Raw genomic sequence first — 17,539 nt, 5'->3', positions numbered from 1 at the left:
GCACGTGCACACAGGAGAGAGAGGCAGGGAGAGAGGGAATCCCAAGCAGGCTCTGCACTGCTGGTGCGAAGCCCTACATGGGGCTCGAATCCCCAAACTGTGAGATCATGACCTGAGCCAAAACCAAGTGCTTGGTTCCCAGCACTTCCCAGTTCCCAGCATTGGGGAAGTGACAGGAATCAAGAGGGGTCTCAGGGCTGATCTCTTGGAATTTGTGTCCCAGAAGAGAAGACAGGTAGCAAAGACTCAAATAGGGAGATAATTCTACAAAGGGGTCGTTTTCACGAGAAACAAAAATGTTGCCGGGCTGGAGCGTCCCCGCGGTGGCTCGGGCGGTCAGGGAAGGCCTGAGGCGCTGACATTTGAGTCGAGTCCCAAATAACGAAATGGAACCCGCCACCTGGGGAAGCTTTTTGAACTGTGGGCCCAGCAAGTGCAAAGGCCTTGGGGTGGAGTGGGCCCCGGTGGTTTTAAAAGTCAAGCAGGAGGCCTGTGAGCAAGGAGGAAATGGGATCAGTGTGACAGGGTCCCGGACGATCTGGGCCCTGGGAGGGGTGTGGGCAGCTGTGTGGGGCTTCTGAGCAGGGGAGGGGTGTGACCTGACTTAGGATTTCATCGGGTGTCTCTGGCTGCAGGGAAGGGAGCAGGGTAGGCGCTGGAAGCCCCCAGCCAGGTGGTGGCTACAGTGGTCCAGGCAGAGGCGATGGTCAAGGAGGGGGAGGGGTGGGAGGAGTGACCAGACTACAGATGGGCTTTGGAGGCAGAGCTGGCCAGCCTTGTGGCTTAGATCTTGGGGGCGGGCTGGGCTCTCATGGCCCCGGGGCACTCAGGGGTGCACCTTTGGTGCTGTCTGTTCATGGTGCTGAGTGGGTGTTGGTCCTGGGAGGAGCAGGCAGGTTGGGGTGTACTTGGGACTCTGGATGCCCAGGTCTTAATCTGGGGCAAAGGGTTGGTGGTCCCCATCGCTCACAAGGAGGAGGGCATGGCCAGGGGGCGTGGCTAGGACAGGTGACCTCGAATCTCGCTGGCTCCCAGGTTTCACCATCATCATCGAGCCCTTTGACGACAGGACCCCCACCATTGCCAACCCCATCCTGCACTTTAGGTGAGTCGGGAGCCCAGTGCCAGGGGGTGGATGGACTGCAGGGGCCCCAGCGCGGCCCTCACCACCCTCTTCCGCGTCCTGCAGCTGCATGGACGCCTCGCTGGCCATCAAACCCGTGTTCGAGCGTTTCCAGTCCGTCATCATCACGTCTGGGGTGAGGACCCTTTTCCGCGCCCCTGTCCCCAGCCTGCCACCACCAGGTTCCTGGTGTCTGCCCAGTCCCGCTCAGGCCCCGCCTGCTGTGCCCGCTACAGACGCTGTCCCCGCTGGACATCTACCCCAAGATTCTGGACTTCCACCCTGTCACCATGGCGACCTTCACCATGACGCTGGCCCGGGTGTGCCTCTGCCCGATGGTGCGTTGGAGAGTATGGTGCTGGGCCAGGGGGGACGGGACGAGGGCCCCCCCCCCCAGCTCTCCCCTCCGTGGTTCAGGCAGGAGAGTTTGACGGCTGAGGGCACAGACTCTGGATTCCCACAGACCCGGGCTTGATGCTACTTCTCCCCATGGATAGGACTCTCCAAGCCTCAGTTTCTAATATGTAAAATGGGAATGCATCCTGTCTTTTATGTCCCAGGCTGCTTGAGGGGATAGTGAGATAATGGGCATAAAACACTTATGCGGCCCAGGGCCTGCCCCAGTAGGCACTTGGTCAGCATCTCGGTTCACGTGGCTCTGCCTAGTTCACCTTCTGGCCGTAACCTTGGTGGGTGACCCGTCTGCTCTGCCTCAGTCTCCCTGTAAATGGGTGTCAGAACATGGGCCCTCAGTCCCTTACCTGAATTCCTTGGGCCACATGTATTTTACTTTCTTATTTATTTGTTTTGAGAAAGTGAGCAAGCAGGGGAGGGGCAGAGAGGGGAGAGAGAGAGAGAATCTCAAGCAGGCTTTGCACCGTCAGCACCGAACCTGATGTGGGGCTCGAACTCTCGAACCTGAACTGAGATCAAGAGTCAACTGCCTAACAGGCCCCCAGGCACCGCGGCCAGATGGATTCTAGAACTCAGACTTTTCCAGACTTTAAAAACAAAACACCGGGGCGCCTGGGTGGCTCAGTCAGTTAAGCCTCCGACTTCGGCTCAGGTCAGATCTCACGTTCGTGGGTTTGAGCCCTGCATCGGGCTCTGTGCTGACAGCTAGCTCAGAGCCTGGAGCCTGCTTCCAGTTCTGTGTCTCCCTCTCTCTGCCCCTCCCCCTCTCATGCTCTGTCTCTCTCACTGTATCAAAAATAAATAAAACATTTAAAAAAAAAAAAACACCGCCAGTGGGGTCTGGCCAGCTTCCCCCAGTGAAAGTCCTGTTTCAGCAGGAAAATGTTTTGAAACGTCAAACTAACGCAGGTACGCAGGACTCTGAACGCACTCGGGTGCTATTATCTGTGTTTGTGCCTGAGTCACATATCTGGTGTTTCTGGAGGTTTTTTTGGCTCTTGGAATTGTCCTTGGGGGGCTGTGGACTGGTGGTGACCACGTACTGCATTGTGGTATTTTTGTGGAGGGACAGTGGGGACTGGTGGCTGTTGAGGTCGTGGTGACACATTTGCCCGGAGGCTGGGGGCCGGTTAGAACGTACTTGCTGGTTAGTGACACGGAATGACAGGTTCAGTTCTGCCTCTGGCCTTTATGTGCCATGTGACCTTGGGCAGGCAACTCCCCTTCTCAGAGCCTTAGGTCACTCATTTGTGGCGGGCAGATAACAGGGCAGCCGAGGGGTTATGCAGGGTCACTGTGTCCAGAAATAGCTGAGTGTCGCACCGGGCGGCAGCCAGCATGGTGGAGTGGCTGTTGTGCTGGTTGCTTATCATGATGTCTCTTGTGCTCCAGATCATCGGTCGGGGCAACGACCAGGTGGCCATCAGCTCCAAATTTGAGACCCGGGAAGATATCGGTATGCTGCTCATGGCGGGGTGGGGGTGGGGGGTTCTGCATGTGGGCTGCAAGAGGCGAGGTGTATCAGTGGGCTGAGTCATGTTGCAGTAACAAATAGCCCCAAACCAAAGTGCCTTAATGTGGAGGGTGCTTCTTGCCACTGTGGGTTGTGGGGAGGCCTGCCCCAGGTCTCCTTGCTCTGGGCACCTTCGCCGCTGGACACAGCGCAGCGGCGGCGAGACGTGATGGGAGGGATCCTGGGGATCATGCTGTGCCTCATGAAGGTGCTCTGCCCCCTCCAGAAGTGACTCACAGCCACTCCACTAATTTCACTGGTCAGGACGAATCATAGTCACATCTAACTTCAGGGGCGGGGGTACCGTCTTCCCATGGGCCTGGGGAAGAGAAGCGGCCTGTGTGTGAACAGCCCTACAGGTGCCCTCAGCCGGGTTTCTGGGAACCCCAAGTTCAAGATAGGGCTCTGGGGGGGGGTGCCTGAGTGGCTCCATAGGTTAAGTGTCCACCCTATGTTAAGTGTCTATTAATTTTTTAAAATATATTTTATTTTTGAGAGAGACAGTGTGAGCAGGGGCAGGTCAGAGAGGGAGGGAGACACAGAATCTGAAGCAGGCTCCAGGCTCTGAGCTGTCAGCACAGAGCCCGACGCGGGCTCAAACCTGCTAACCGTGAGATCATGACCTGAGCCAAAGTCAGATGCTTAACTGACTGAGCCACCAGGCGCCCCGAATTAAGTGTCCAGCTCTTGATCTCAGCTCAGATCTTGGGCTAAGGGTTGTGAGTTCAAGTGGAGCCTACTTTAAAAAAAAAAAAAAAAAAGTTTGGTGCCTACTTTAAAAAACAAACACAAACCCGGGCATTAGATAGAAGTGCTCTGACGGGGCGCGGGGAGGAGGTCGAGGCTGACCTCTGTGTCCTCCCAGCGGTGATCCGGAACTACGGGAACCTCCTGCTGGAGATGTCGGCCGTGGTCCCTGACGGCATCGTGGCCTTCTTCACCAGCTACCAGTACATGGAGAGCACCGTGGCCTCCTGGTACGAGCAGGTACGCCCGCCCCCCCCCCGCCCCCGGCCCTGCTCCTCCTTGCGTTGGCTTCGTCTGTCTTGTGGAACACATGTGGACGGCTCAAAGAACACTCAGTGTGTGCCCTTGTGCATGCCTCGCTGACCCCCGCCCCCCAGCCCTTTAGGTAAAAACTCAAGCCCCTGTGAGGCAGTGTCTAGGTGAGGTCATGGAGCTTTCTGGAAATGGGGCTCGCAACAGCTGGGCACCGGGTGGCTGCAGGAGGGGGCAGCACCACGACCCCGCTCTTGGGTGGGTGAGGCCAGGCCCTTCTCGAGGGGGAGAGCAGAGAACGTGGCTGATCCAAGCCCCTGGGAACAGCGGGTGGGGTTGGGGCCTCATCGACTTGGCCACGACCTGAGTCTTGTCCTCACGTGGGCGCTTCCCGCACCGTGGGGAAGGTGGCTGCCGGCCACCCAAATCCACACCCCGAGGGTCTTTTGTGTCCTATTTAAGAAGACTGCCTGCCCCAAGGTCATGAAGACAGTGTCCTGTGTTTCTTATAGAAGCCTCGTAGTTTTAGTTGGACACATGGGTCTGTGAGGTCCCTCAGATTCATCTTTGTGTAGGGGGTAAGGTCAGGTTCAAGGTTCTTTTTTCCTCTCTCTGGAGATCCAGTTGCTGCGGCCCCATTTACTGGAAAGCCCTCTCCCTACTGGATGGTATGGATGAGCTGTTGGGGGTGCGTTTCTGGACCCTCTGGTCTGTCTGCGTGGCTGTCCTTAATCGGTCTCCCCCAGCTCAGTGCGGTGTCACAGAAAATCTCCGGACCGCCTCTGATGGGCTCTGCCTGACCTACATCAGCCTCTCCACTAACCCCCAGCTGGGGCCCGGAGTGTCCCAGTTGGCCACCTCGGGCTATATGGCTGCCCCACTTGTCTGAGGGATGGGGGGAGCGAGTTGGTTACCCCATGCCCCCAGGATCACAGAGCTTCCCACCAGGAGTGAGGCTGGCCTGTCCCCCCACCCCGAGCCTCTGCTGGCCCACAGACGGAGGCCGGGGGGAGAAGGGGGCTGGTGCCGAGGAGCTGGGGCAGAGCTGGGTTTAGCCAGGGTGCCTGTGCCCTTAATCCCCTTTGTGCCCACCCGCCGCCTGACCCTGCCTGCTGTCCCTCCCTAGGGCATTCTGGAAAACATCCAGAGGAACAAGCTGCTCTTCATTGAGACACAAGATGGGGCGGAGACCAGTGTTGCCCTGGAGAAGTACCAGGAGGTGGGTAGGGGCGTGGGGAGTGCCAGGGGCCTGCACACAGAGGGCTGGAAGGGAGCAGCCTCGTGGGCACACAGCTCCTGTCTTGGCCTCCCCTCCCCAGGCCTGCGAGAATGGCCGCGGAGCCATCCTGCTCTCGGTGGCCCGAGGCAAAGTGTCCGAGGGAATTGACTTTGGTGAGTGGACTCGTCTCTTCTTTACCCCCCATGTCTGTGTGGAGCTCTGGCTGCTTCTGGTCCCCCAAGGGGCACCCCCCCCCTCCATCTCCTCAGCCTGGGCACACCCAGTGATCTCCCCTTCCCTCTGTCCCAGGCGCCCCGGGGTGGGTGGTCTCAGAGTGCAGCTACGCTCTTCCCCCTGAGACAGCACAACCTCCTGGGCCACGAGAGGCCAGGCCACCCCGGTGACCCCACGGCCCCTCCTGTTGTCGCCCCCCACCCCCGCAGTGCACCACTATGGGCGGGCCGTCATCATGTTCGGCGTTCCCTACGTCTACACCCAGAGCCGCATCCTCAAGGTGAGCAGTCGTGGGGGTGCTAGGATGCTAGGGCCCCCCCGGCCTCCCCCCGGCACATGGGGCTTGCGGAAGGCCCTGGGGATGCTCTGCCCTCTCCGCACCCGCAGGCGCGGCTGGAATACCTCCGGGACCAGTTCCAGATCCGAGAGAACGACTTTCTCACCTTCGATGCCATGCGCCACGCGGCCCAGTGTGTGGGCCGGGCCATCCGGGGCAAGACGGACTACGGCCTCATGGTCTTTGCTGATAAGGTCGGGGCACGGGCCTCTGCCTGCAAGGGCACATCCCCTTTTCCAGAGGGGCGGGAGGGCTGGGGTCCCCAGGGCCCGACGTCTCCCCTCTGTCCCTCGCCCGCTGCAGCGGTTCGCCCGGGCCGACAAGCGCGGGAAGCTCCCACGCTGGATCCAGGAGCACCTCACCGACGCCAACCTCAACCTGACGGTGGACGAGGGCGTCCAGGTGGCCAAGTACTTCCTGAGGCAGATGGCTCAGCCCTTCCACCGGGTGAGCTGGACGCAGCCTTCCTCACTGGCCAAGCCCCTCTTCCAGGAAGGCCCTGGGACTTTCTCCCCAACCCAGGCCTGCCCTCCACAGCTGCATCTGAGTATCAGGTGGGGGTGTGGGAGCCCCAAGGGGGCGCGGGGGCAGGGTCCAAGAGCCAGTCCGCAGTCTGGGACTCCGGCTGGCTCCCGTCGCCCTCCCTCAGGGCTGGTAGGTTCTCCATCATATGGGTGTTTCTAAAGCCCCATGGCCTGCCCCAGTAGACCCTCTGCGGGCCACTTTCTGTCGCTACCAGCACTCAAGCCTTGGTCCCCCCTGTCCCCCCAGGAGGACCAGCTGGGTCTGTCCCTGCTCAGCCTGGAGCAGCTGGAGTCAGAGGAGACGCTGCGGAGGATCGAGCAGATCGCGCAGCAGCTGTAACAGCGGGCGAGGCCACTCCGTGTCCCCCCGGCCCTGGGTCCGGCCGCCGCGAGGTCATCCCCGGTCTGTACAGCGAGCACACGGTACAGGCTTCCCGATCTACGGCCTTTAATCGCAGGAGGAGAGCGGCAAAGCCCACACAATGGCGTACCCCCAAGGGGTGGGGAGCAGCTCCGGGAGATGAAGGGCCACCCCTCCCTCCGAGGAGCGGCAGTGTGTGGTCTGGCAGCTTCACCGGGGGCCCAGGTCCTGGGTGCTGGTGCTGAGGGTCCGAGCGGCCTCCCTCAGGTGCTGGCCGGTGAACTGTGGGCGGGCAGGACGAGGCTGTGCTCCAGTCGCCGCCAGGGCCACCCGCCCGCGTCCTCGCCAGCCTGTGCCTCCCACGCCCAGCCTTGCCGCGGGTGGCCTCACCTGGGTCCCTGCAGCCTTTGGCCCGTCCACATTCAGCACGTTGAGTGACATGGCTCGCTTCATTCTGTAAGAAGAGGGTGAGTCCCCGCGTGTCCGACGCCTCATCTGGGCTGCACGCGTCGCAACCCATGGACAGGGCGGGGGCGGGGAGGCCGCAGCAGGGCCTGTTGCTGAGCTGTGGAGACTCACCCTGCGGCGCCAGCCACCGCCTCGCCTCGGAGACGGGACACCAGCTTCTCGCTTCCACGCCGCAGGGACTCACGGAGCTTGGAGAACGAGCTGCTGCGCCGCAGGGTCTGGGGAGGGGCCAAGGTCAGCGCCCGCCACTCTCCCCGGCCCCAGCCCTGCAGCCGACGTGAGGCCCGGCCCCCGTCCTCACCTGGTCTGCGTCCCCAGCGGTGCCTGGGCGGGGGGCTCCTAGAACAGAGGGGGACAGTGCAGTGGGGCCATGGGCGGTCAGCTCGGGGGCGGGGCAGGGCGCGGGGCTCACCCAGCGGGGCCGGCAGGTCCTCCCGGCTGAGGATCTCCTTGTACAGCTCCTCCGCTTGCTGGTACTTGTTCTGCTTCAGGTAGGCCGAGGCCTGCGGGGAGGGCAGGGCCTGGGTGAGTGGGGCTCTGCTCTGGAGCTCCCTGGGCCATCCTCCCCCCAACCTCCCACCTTGTGACCTGGGGCAGGTGACTGGCTCCTGCTCTGCCCTGGGCTAGCGACACAACCTCTTGGTGCCTCGGTTTCCTCATTTGCAAAACGGGGCAGTAAGAGCACCTACCTCCCGGGGCGCTTTAGACAGTGGGTGGTACCAGGCAGGTACTTTCGGAAAAGGGGTCTGGAGCTCAATAAATATCGGACTCTGTCCTCTCAGCCCCGCCAGCTCATGTGGTTTCCTGATGCGTCCCTGTCCGTCCCTGGGGCCTAGGGGACCCCTTTTCCATGGGCTCAGCAGAGGCAGGGCTCCATGATATCCCTCCCTTGAGCCAACGGGGGCCCCTCCAGAGGGACCCCAGGCAGTCCGCCCCAGGGCGGGGTTGCACCTGTGCCCCGCAGTGCCCTCACCAGGTTGTTCTTGGTCTTGGCCACGTTCGGGTCGTGGGGGCCCCCCAGGGCCTCGTAAATACTCAGGGCCCGGGCATAGTGCTGCTCCACCTCCTCGAACTTGCCCTGGTTCTGGCAGAGCAAGGCCAGGTTGTTGAGCTGCTTGGCCACGTCTGGGTGGTCGGTGCCCAGGACCTAGGGAGTAGAGGGCCGCGTGATGCCGGGCTCAGGAGTTGAGGATTACATGAGGTTGGGGGCGGGAGGGCAGGTCACAGTCATGGCAGTCCTGTGGGATTGGATGGTCAGGACCGGGCTGGAGGGCACATGCAGTAGCTCAAAAGGAGGATCAGAGTCCGGAGTCAAGATCAGGTGGCTCACTGAAGGTCAAGGGTAGTGGCTCATGTGATGGAGTACTTTAGGCTCAAACTGGGTGCTCATGATAGCAGATGGCAAGGACATCGTAGGATCAGGGTTACAAGTGGGCACATTAGGATCGAGTGGGAAGGGACAGGGGTGGGGACAGCACCTTCTCTCGGATCTCCAGGGCACGCTGGCACAGCGGCTCGGCCTCCCGGTAACGCCCACGCTTCCCGTAGAGCACAGCCAGGTTGTTGAGGGTGGCGGCCACCTGTGGAGGGGTGGCAGCGGGGGCGGAAGGCAGGTCAGGGGGGTGGGAGGCGCAGCCCCACAGCCCTCATGCCTCAGCCCCTCCTCACCGCGGGGTGCTCAGGGCCCAGCGTCTGCTCCCGGATCTGCAGGGCATCGTGGAGAAGGTCGGTGGCCTCTTTGTACTTATTCTGGTCCCTGTGGGGTGACCCGGGCACAGAGGGTAGTACGTGGCCAAACCAAGCATGGGTGACGCTGCCCTTCCGCCGTGCCTTGCGGGTCTCCACACTCCCAAGTCTAGCGCAGGGCCCCTCTACCCCCAGATTGCTGTCAAGCCTCCGGCCGCCCCGCATCTCCTCCCTGCTCTCTCGGGGTCTCTCGTGCCCACGTTCTCAGGCTCCTCTATGCCTGGGTCGCGGTGGCTTCCCCAGATCCCTCTCTACACTCCCGACCGCCAGTCCAGGCGCCCTGTGCTGGCTGGCCTGCCCCGCCCCCAGCAGCGGGTCCCTCACCGGTACACCAGCGCCAGGATGTTGAGCATAGTGGCCACGTCAGGGTGGCAGTGGCCTGAGCTCCGCTCCAGGTCCTCTAAGGCCTGGCGGCACAGTGGCACGGCGACCTCGTAGCGGCCCTGTCCTGCGTACTGGATCACAAGGTTGTGCAGGGTCCGAAGGCGGGCAGGGATCTCGTAGCCACCTTGCTGAGCGGCTGCGGCCCCCGCTGCCCCAGCACCTGTGGGAGGTGGGGGTGATGGACTCATTGCAGGGCTCCTACCCTTCCCACCTCACAAGAGGGAACACAGGCCCTCAGAACCAAAGCTGCCCCACTGGCCGCTGGGATGACGTCTGACGTGGGGATCGCAGCCGTCTGGTCCGTGGGCCATGAACGTGGGGTCTGCCCGGCTGGGGGTGCGGGCAGGGTAAGGGGCCTGGTTTCATAGCTTCAAGCCTCTCCTGCCAGCTGCCACCCACCCCGGCCCCGAGGCCCACATCCCTGCTTAGAGACCCCTCTGCCCCCCATCCTCCGGGCTGGGTGCCCCACCACCACGTGCCCCCGCACCCACCTTTCCTGTCGTCCTCCTCGCTGGGGAACAGGGAGGCCAGGCTGTCGCGGCGCGCCGGGGACTCAGGCCGCTGCAGGGGACAGGAGCACGGGGAGTCATTAGTCCTGGGAAGTCTGATTTAGAGCCTGGAGCCGCGGATCTCAGGGTTTGAGGGCGGTAGTGGTCCCTGAGGGCTTGGGGAGGATCTGGGAGGGGGTTGTGGAAGCTGGGGGGCTTCTGTGGAAATTCAAGTGGGTCGGGGGTTCTGGGGCCTCCGCCGCACCTGGCTCTCCGCGGGCGGGTCGTACTGCCGCAGCTGCCCCAGGAACTCCAGGTGGCTCTTCTCTTCCTCCAGCTGTGCCACGGCCTCCTCGCTGGCCCTCAGCCGTCGCTGCGTCTCCTCCAGCTCCTCGCGCAGCCACGAGTTCTCCTGGGCCAGCCGCCGGGCCTGCGCGCGCAGCCGCTGCTTCTCCGCCTCCAGGGAGCCCACGTGGGCCGACAGGGCCAGCAGCACCTGCGGGGGTGGGGGGCAGGGGCCCGCCCCAGGTCTCCAGTCACGCCAGAGCACCCCCATTCCACCTGGGGGCCCCAGATTCTATGGAGATCCCTCCAGGTGAGCCCCAGGGCTCCGCAGAGGCTCCCGGGGGCGCACCCAGATCCTGCCCAGGGAGCCTTCCGATTTTACCCAGGCACACACATTAGGTGTGGGCACACACTTTACATCCTGCACATGTGACCCCAACGTCTCCCTAGGATTCCAAGTCCTGTAGGTGGACACCATCTGGTTCAGGGGCCCCCGTCACACACAAGGACCTGGTAATGCCGCCCCGGGAGCCTGTTTCCAGCCTAGGCCTTCCCTCCTCCAGGCTTCCCCCTCCCACCCTGCCTGCCTGCCACCTTCATCCCTGGGCATCTTCCCAGCTCCAAGCCTCGCCCCACCCAGATCTGGACCGCCGGTCCCCTCATACCTGGGCCTCCCCCAGTCCCAGCTCGATGGCCTCCAGCGCGTGGTTCACCACCTGCTGCTTTTCTTCCAGCAGCTCCAAGCCGGCCACCAGGCCCTGCCCTGCCAGGGCCTCTGCCAGGTGCCTGGCCAGGCCATGGTGCTCCGCCCGCAGGGCCTCCAACCCCTGGACCACCTGTCGCGTCTGGCGCACCAGCTCTTCGGGGCTCAGGCGCTCTGGGCCCAGCCCTGGGTTTCCAGGGGTCGCCACCTGCACGGACATCGCTGCTCCTGCGGGGGGCAGCAGGGATTGGGGGATCCTCACTGCCAAGGCCAGGGGAGCCAGGCTGGCAGCTTCTGTGCTGTTCCAGCCAGCAGCACCCTTCCGACTATCTCCCTAGTCAGCCAGCCCTCTGCCTCCGTGCCCTCCCCGCCCCAGCGGATCCCTGTCCCACACCCATCCCAGCGACTGGAGTCGAGCTTTGCCTGTCCTCAGCCCAGGGCCCTGCCCCGAGGGCAACTCCAAACCCAAGTGTAACTAACCAAAAGAGGACAAACAGTGGTCTCCCGGCCTCTCACCTGCCCTAGCTCACCTGGCCAGCCCCCTCCACCCCTCCACCCCCAGGTACCCTGGCCCAGAGCTCCGGGCTAGGTGACCTGGACCAGAGGCGGGGAGGGGTGTGGGGGGCGGAGCGTGTGGAGGCGGCAGCCTCTCCGTGAGCTCATCCCTAGGGTGTTTTTGTTGGGAACCAGTCCGACGGCTGGGGGTGGGGAGGGAGGAGAAGGCCTAGGGGCCGGGGCACCGGAAGCAGAGGAACCCTCTAGAAATGGCAGGGCCAGAAAGGGGGGGCCCGTGTCAGCTCCCGGGGCCTGAGATGCTGACAGATCCCAAGGGAATAGGGGCTCCACCCTCCACCGCAGACAGGCTCCGCCAGCCCAAGGCATGTTGGGACACACGTGTGGCAGGCAGGGCCCATGGATGTCACACTGGCCATGTGACAGCTCAGGGTCTGAGGCCTAGATGATAATGTGTGGGGGTCTCACGTGTGGCACTTCGTGTGCTTGTATGTGGGTGACAAAGTCCGTGACACAGCCGGTGGGGCCTCTGGGGCCCTCATACACATACGCAAGCACCCACCCCGCCCTCCCAGAAACAGACCCCAACACACACTATCCCTTCCTAAACACGCTCCTCTCAGAAACAGAAGGCACGCTCTTTCTTTTTAAATAACAGTGCAATACGTAGTTTCTCAGAAACACACCTCCACACACACACCCCCCCCCCCACGCTTCCTTAAAAACATAACATGGGACACCTGGGTGGCTCAGTCGGTTGAGCGTCCGGCTTCAGCTCAGGTCATGATCTTGCAGTTTGTGGGTTCGAGCCCCGCATCAGGCTCTGTGCTGACCGCTCAGAGCCTGGAGCCTGCTTCAGATTTTGTGTGTCCTTCTCCCTCTGCCCCTCCCCCCTCACTCTCTGTCTCTCTCTCAAAAATAAACATTAAACAAACTACTATATATATATATATATACACACACACACACACACACACACACACACACACACACACAACACAGTCTACATTCTTCTCTCAAATACACAACATATGCCGGACATGCTCTTTCGCCTCTAAAAAATAAAACTCAATACAGTCACACACACATCCACATTTTCCTTTCAAAAGAACCTAATGCGAGGTGCCTGGGTGGCTCAGTGGGTTGGGTGCTCAATCCCGATTTCAGCTCAGGTCATGATCTCACGGTTCGTGAGTTCCAACTCTGCACTGACAGTGGGGAGCCTGCTTGAGTTTGTATCCGCCCCCACCCGGTCATGCTCAAAATAAACTTAAAAAAAACCAAAAAAAACGCGACTGCAACACACTAACCTAGGCGCACACCCGTACACTCTTTCAGAAAGCACACACGTACGCTCTCCTTGTGGAATCACAACCCAACACAAGTATGTTTTCCTCTCAGAAGTAAAAGCCAGGGGCGCCTGGGTGGCTCAGTTGGTTGAGCGATGGACTTCGGCTCAGCTCATGATCTCGCGCACGGTTCCCAGGTTCTGGAGCCTGCTTCGGATTCTGTGTCTCCTCCTCTCTCTGCTCCCCCCCCGCCCCGTTCATGCTCTGTCTCTGTCTCTCTTGATAATAAATAAATGAAAAAAAAATTAAAAAGAAAAAAGAAAACCCAATAGGGGTGCCTGGGTGGCTCAGTTGTTTAAGCATCTGACTTTGGCTCAGGTCATGATCTTACAGTTCATGAGTTCGAGCCCTGCGTCGGGGGTTCTGTGCCGCGAGCTCAGAGCCTGGAGCCTGCTTTGGATTTTGTCTCCCTCTCTCTCTGCCCCTTCCCTGGCTTGTGCTCTCTTTCTCTCATTCAAAAATAAATGTTAAAGTTTTCTTTAAAAGAAAAGTCAACACACAGAGAAACTGAGCCCCCTCACTAGTGAAGATACAATCAAATCCCAAGTCACATTCAGCCTCCTCTCTCTCCCACACTCAACAGTCCACAAGCGGCTAACTCCATCATATGCTCCTCCTCTCCCCCAGGCGCGTGTGCACACGCACACTGCCAGGACTCACTGTGGAGCTGCCACCCTCCTCCCCATTTTCTCCAGCGCCCCCCACACCTTGCGGGCCCAGCCAGGGATTCACACACCCACGTGAGCAGCACGCCCACCAATAGAGAGCTTCAAGCACTGAGGTGCAAATGAGCCCTGAACTCAGTTGTGCTGTCACAAGTGGGTGCCCACCGCGGGCACAGACGGAAGTGGTTCCCAGGCTTGTGTGCACACCCTCTCGGGCACACCTCACTCAAGCTGCTAGCCCGTTGTAAGCAGCCCAGCGGTGTGGGCACCTGCTCACGTGCCCACATTGTGTGCATTTAGACACGCGGGGGGGGGGGGCACCGAATCACGGATTTTATATACTGTAGGCTCTCACTCGCCACCTATGTGTATGTGTGTGCAGGGACCACCACGCTTAGTGTCACGCCTCACGCACAAGCCCCATAAACAAAGTCACTATCACCCAAGTTCACGGACAGCCTGACCACCACAACCATTATTCCCACGATGCTGCCCACGTGAACGTTCTCTAGGCGCCACCCACAGCCAGACAGCCACAGTGAGAGTCACAGCGACAGGCACAGCTAGACCACAGCCACATACACGGGCCGATGCCTCGACACACACCAGCTCCCACACTCAGCACCCCCCAACGACACACTCCCTTTCCCACGCTCAGCCCTGTCAGGTGACAGTGAGAATCGCAGGGACACGCTACACATCCGTGGTGGGTCCCCCATTACCCAGCTCCCCGCCACTCAGCCCTGCCCCTTCACACTTGATCCTATAGAGTGCAACCCCCTCTCATACGCCCCTCTCCCCCCGCATTAGACACACCATCAGAGGTCGCCCACGATTCCATCTTTCTGAAACAGTTCCACATCATCCACACGGTCCCTCCACGCCCTATCCAGGCGACACAGGCCAGCCATCGCCCTTTCTCACCCACACCCACGACCTGACACCACGGCGCACACACCTGAGCTTCGCTCACCATCAGCCACACCTGCGCTTCGGACGCCATCTCTCCACACACACACCTGCATCAGGAGGGCCCCCGGGATGGCCAGCCCGCTAAACCGCACACCTCGCCCCTGGCCGTCCAGCCCGGCCCAGCCCCGCGCACCTGGGCCCCCACCCCCACCACGCCCGGCCGTCACAAGGGCCCCCTCCCTCCCCCCAGGCCCCGCCCCGTCTTCGCTCCTGTTTACCGGCGCACGGGGGAAGGGGTGCGGCCCCAGCTGGGCCTCCAGACCCGGGGGGGAAGCCCTAGGACGGAGCAGGGGGAGTCCAGGGGCGCCGAGGCCCATCCCCGTCACCAGGCCGGCGGCCCCAAGGGTGCGCCGGGCCCAGCCCTCACCCGCCGCCTCCGTCCCCAGCGTCGCGGTTCCTCGGACCCCCGCCCGGCACCTCGGCGCCTACCTGAGCCGGAACGGCTCTGGGACCCACTCCGCCGCCGCGCGTCCGGCCGCGTCCGGCACGCCGCGCACGCCCCGCCGCTCCCAGCTACGCCCCGGGTCTCCGGCCGCGGGCGGCTCCTCCGAGGGGCGGGGCTCAAGGCCGCCCCGCCCCCGCAGGTGAGGCCGGTCCCGCCCACGGCCCCTCTCCGCTGGAGCCCGGCGGCCCCGGCCCCGCGGGAGTAGCAGAACGGCGCAGGCGGAACCCGCATGCCGTAGGGCCCGTCGAATCCGAGGACGGTCCCAGCGCGCTCGTGTCTGGAAAGCCAGCGAAGCTGCAATCTTGGAAACTTTGGATCCCAGGCCGATGGCTTTCTTGCAGTGCCTGCCGCCGGGTCCTCTGCTCGGACCTCTCTTCCCACGGATCCCATCCGTTTGTCTGGTAGCTTCTCAAAGGCCGCTTCGTCCCAGAGGCCTTCCGTGACTGCCCCTTCTAGATTACACCGTCTAGCCAAAACACGACCGCATTCCCCTGCGTGATCTTGTTCACAGAACTTCTCGGGGCCTAATATTGTTTTAAGTAACGTTATCTCACATTCTTATGTTTCATCACCTGATTGGCGAGCTAATGTCATGGCTAAAAATTGGGCTCCGTGTTCAAAGTTGACTTAGGCACCTACTGGCTGCGAAGCCCTTGGGCATATAACTTAAACTCTCTGTGTGTCAATGTTCTGAATCTGTAAAATGGGGATAGTCAAAGGCTTCGAGGATTGAATGAGTTCATAAATGGATGGGACTCTTGTCAGCACTGTATCTTTAGCTCTAGAGCAGAGCCTGGTGCAAAGTAGGTGCTCAATAAATATTTGTTGAGCGGTTGACTGACTCAATCAAGTCTTAGAAACTTAAAATGGCCAAAGCTGGGCGCACAGGGTTTTCACATCATCGAATTTGGTTCAGCTGAGGCTTTTCCAAACCCCTGCAGTACCCCAGTTCTACACTACAAGATGCCTCCAGCAGAGAGCGCTGCTGGTCCGTCATCCAGGCCCCGGACTAAAGCGCAGATCTGCACCTTCCCCCCCAGCCCGCCACCAACCTGCTTTCTGCTCCCTTGGTCTCTGAGCCCGGGTGCAGATGCTCCCTCCTCCAGGAAGCCCTCTTGGACCCTCAAGGCCGGATGAGACGTTCCTTCCTGGATCCGGCACCCTTCCGGGCTCACACATCTCAGTCGTGCCCTCTCTGGGTCGTCACTGTCTTGAAGACAGGTCTATCCCCCATGTTCGAATGTACCCCCAAGAGGGAACTGCCGGACCAAGGCATCTCAGTCACACTGTGTCCCCAGTGCTACCCAGCACAGGCTGAACCCAGAGAAGTCACTTGGGTGAATAACGGTTGAATAACGGATAATAAAGCTCAAATTCATGCTCCAACTTCTCCAGGTATTTTTCTTTTTCTTTCTTTCTTTTTAATTAGTTTTATATCTTTTTTTTTTTTTAAGTTTATTATTTCGAGAGACAGAACGAGAGGGGGAGGGGCAGAGGGAGAGGAGAGACAGAGACTCTCCAGCAGGCTCTGTGCTGGCTGGAGAGGCTGACACTGGCTTTGAACTCACGAAACCACAAGATCGTGATCTGAGTGGAAACCAAGTCTATACTTAACCGTCAGAGCCGCACTCAGGTGCCGCATCCAGGGATTTCTAAGGAACAGGGTAGAAAGAATCAGACAAACTCTCCCCCCACCGCTGGGAATGCCTCAAGGGACAGGACACCGGGTTCTAGATATGCCACAGGCTTCTAGGAGGGCACACAGGACCTCGAGCCAGAGGCAAATCCCAGCTCCATCATTTACTGGCTGTGTGACCCCGGAGCCAGGAATTAACGTCTCTGGGCCTAAGGTTCCTGGTCTGTAGAATGGGACTCACAGGTAATCTACTTTGTGAGGCTGTTGTGAGGATTAGTGAGTAATCCCTGCAAAAGGGAGTAGCACGTGGTAAACACAGTGTGTCTGTGTGTGTGCGCGTCCGTGTGTGTGCGTGCGCATGCGTGCACACAGGGTGGAAAGTTGGGGTCAAGTAGATCTGAGTTCAAATTCTGGTCTTGCCGCTCCCTTGTAACCTGGGACAAGCAATGTTTCTGAGTGCCGATTTCCTCATTTATACAACGTGAACGATCACACTCTCGATAGAGCGTAGTGAGTGGTAAGGATTCGGTGAGATCGAGACTGAAAGAAGAAAGTGTTAACTAAGGTTCCCTTTCTTTAGGCGGGCCCTGTGCCAAGCACTTTCGCCCGAACGAGCAAGGGCTCGGGTTTCTGAGCTCTTGCCCAGGACGGGCCCTATGCCAAGTCTTGTAAATTAACTCTGAGTGGACACCAACCTGATAGACCAGGTGCCATGATTATCCCTATTTCACAGGTGAAGAAGATGAAGCACAGAGAGGCCAAGTGACTTGTCCAAGATCACACAGCCAAGGAGTAACAAAGCCCCCGAATCCATACAGCTACCAATAGACATTATATTAGTCTTATCTTTTTTTTTTTAATATTTATTCATTTCTTGAGAGAGACAGAGAGAGTGCAAGCAGGAAAGCGGCAGAGAGAGAGGGAGACACAGAATCTGAAATAGGCACCAGGCTCTGAGCTATCAGCACAGAGCCCAACACGGGGCTTGAACTCACAAACTGTGAGATAATGACCTGAGTGGAAGTTGGACGCTTAACCAACTGAGCCACCCAGGCACCCCATGGCCTCAGTTTGCTGTACCAGGAAAATGGGTAGGAAAATGAGTTGGGGGGTCTTCTATTTCACCTCTTGGACACAATTTTTATTTATTTTTATTGTTTT

At 60.2% G+C, this 17,539-nt stretch overlaps 2 protein-coding genes across 5 annotated transcripts in view; one reads left to right on the top strand and one right to left on the bottom strand.

The window, feature by feature from the left end:
- Positions 1-7,982, top strand: part of ERCC2 (ERCC excision repair 2, TFIIH core complex helicase subunit) — a 17,373-nt gene extending 9,391 nt beyond the window's left edge. The window contains exons 13-23 of the mRNA XM_029925315.1: positions 1,036-1,105; positions 1,190-1,259; positions 1,360-1,461; positions 2,930-2,993; positions 3,916-4,037; positions 5,176-5,268; positions 5,369-5,441; positions 5,712-5,782; positions 5,890-6,033; positions 6,143-6,286; positions 6,611-7,982. Of these exons, the coding sequence (XP_029781175.1) occupies positions 1,036-1,105; positions 1,190-1,259; positions 1,360-1,461; positions 2,930-2,993; positions 3,916-4,037; positions 5,176-5,268; positions 5,369-5,441; positions 5,712-5,782; positions 5,890-6,033; positions 6,143-6,286; positions 6,611-6,703 (1,046 nt within the window). The 3' untranslated portion in view covers positions 6,704-7,982. The remainder of the gene's footprint in view (positions 1-1,035; positions 1,106-1,189; positions 1,260-1,359; positions 1,462-2,929; positions 2,994-3,915; positions 4,038-5,175; positions 5,269-5,368; positions 5,442-5,711; positions 5,783-5,889; positions 6,034-6,142; positions 6,287-6,610) is intronic.
- On the bottom strand, positions 6,795-14,825 carry KLC3 (kinesin light chain 3). Of its 4 annotated transcripts, none has more exons than XM_029925319.1 (13): positions 14,727-14,825; positions 10,761-11,026; positions 10,076-10,306; positions 9,814-9,883; positions 9,263-9,482; positions 8,861-8,948; positions 8,671-8,772; positions 8,166-8,339; positions 7,605-7,695; positions 7,494-7,531; positions 7,304-7,410; positions 7,115-7,178; positions 6,795-7,006 (listed from the first exon to the last, which is right to left on the bottom strand). In XM_029925319.1, exons 2-13 carry the CDS (start codon positions 11,016-11,018, stop codon positions 6,935-6,937), a joined length of 1,515 nt encoding a protein of 504 aa, XP_029781179.1. In that variant the 5' UTR covers positions 11,019-11,026; positions 14,727-14,825; the 3' UTR covers positions 6,795-6,934. The 4 variants fall into 4 exon arrangements, with proteins under 4 accessions (XP_029781179.1, XP_029781180.1, XP_029781177.1 ...); XM_029925320.1 differs by lacking the exon at positions 14,727-14,825 and adding an exon at positions 14,345-14,431; XM_029925317.1 differs by lacking the exon at positions 14,727-14,825 and adding an exon at positions 14,284-14,424.
- Between the last annotated feature and the right edge of the window lie 2,714 nt (positions 14,826-17,539).

The sequence above is a fragment of the Suricata suricatta genome, chromosome 16, assembly GCF_006229205.1.
Source record: "Suricata suricatta isolate VVHF042 chromosome 16, meerkat_22Aug2017_6uvM2_HiC, whole genome shotgun sequence".
In the NCBI taxonomy this organism is placed as follows: domain Eukaryota; kingdom Metazoa; phylum Chordata; class Mammalia; order Carnivora; family Herpestidae; genus Suricata; species Suricata suricatta.
Note: the sequence above shows the minus strand (reverse complement) of the source record. Positions and strands in the feature narration are given on the sequence as shown.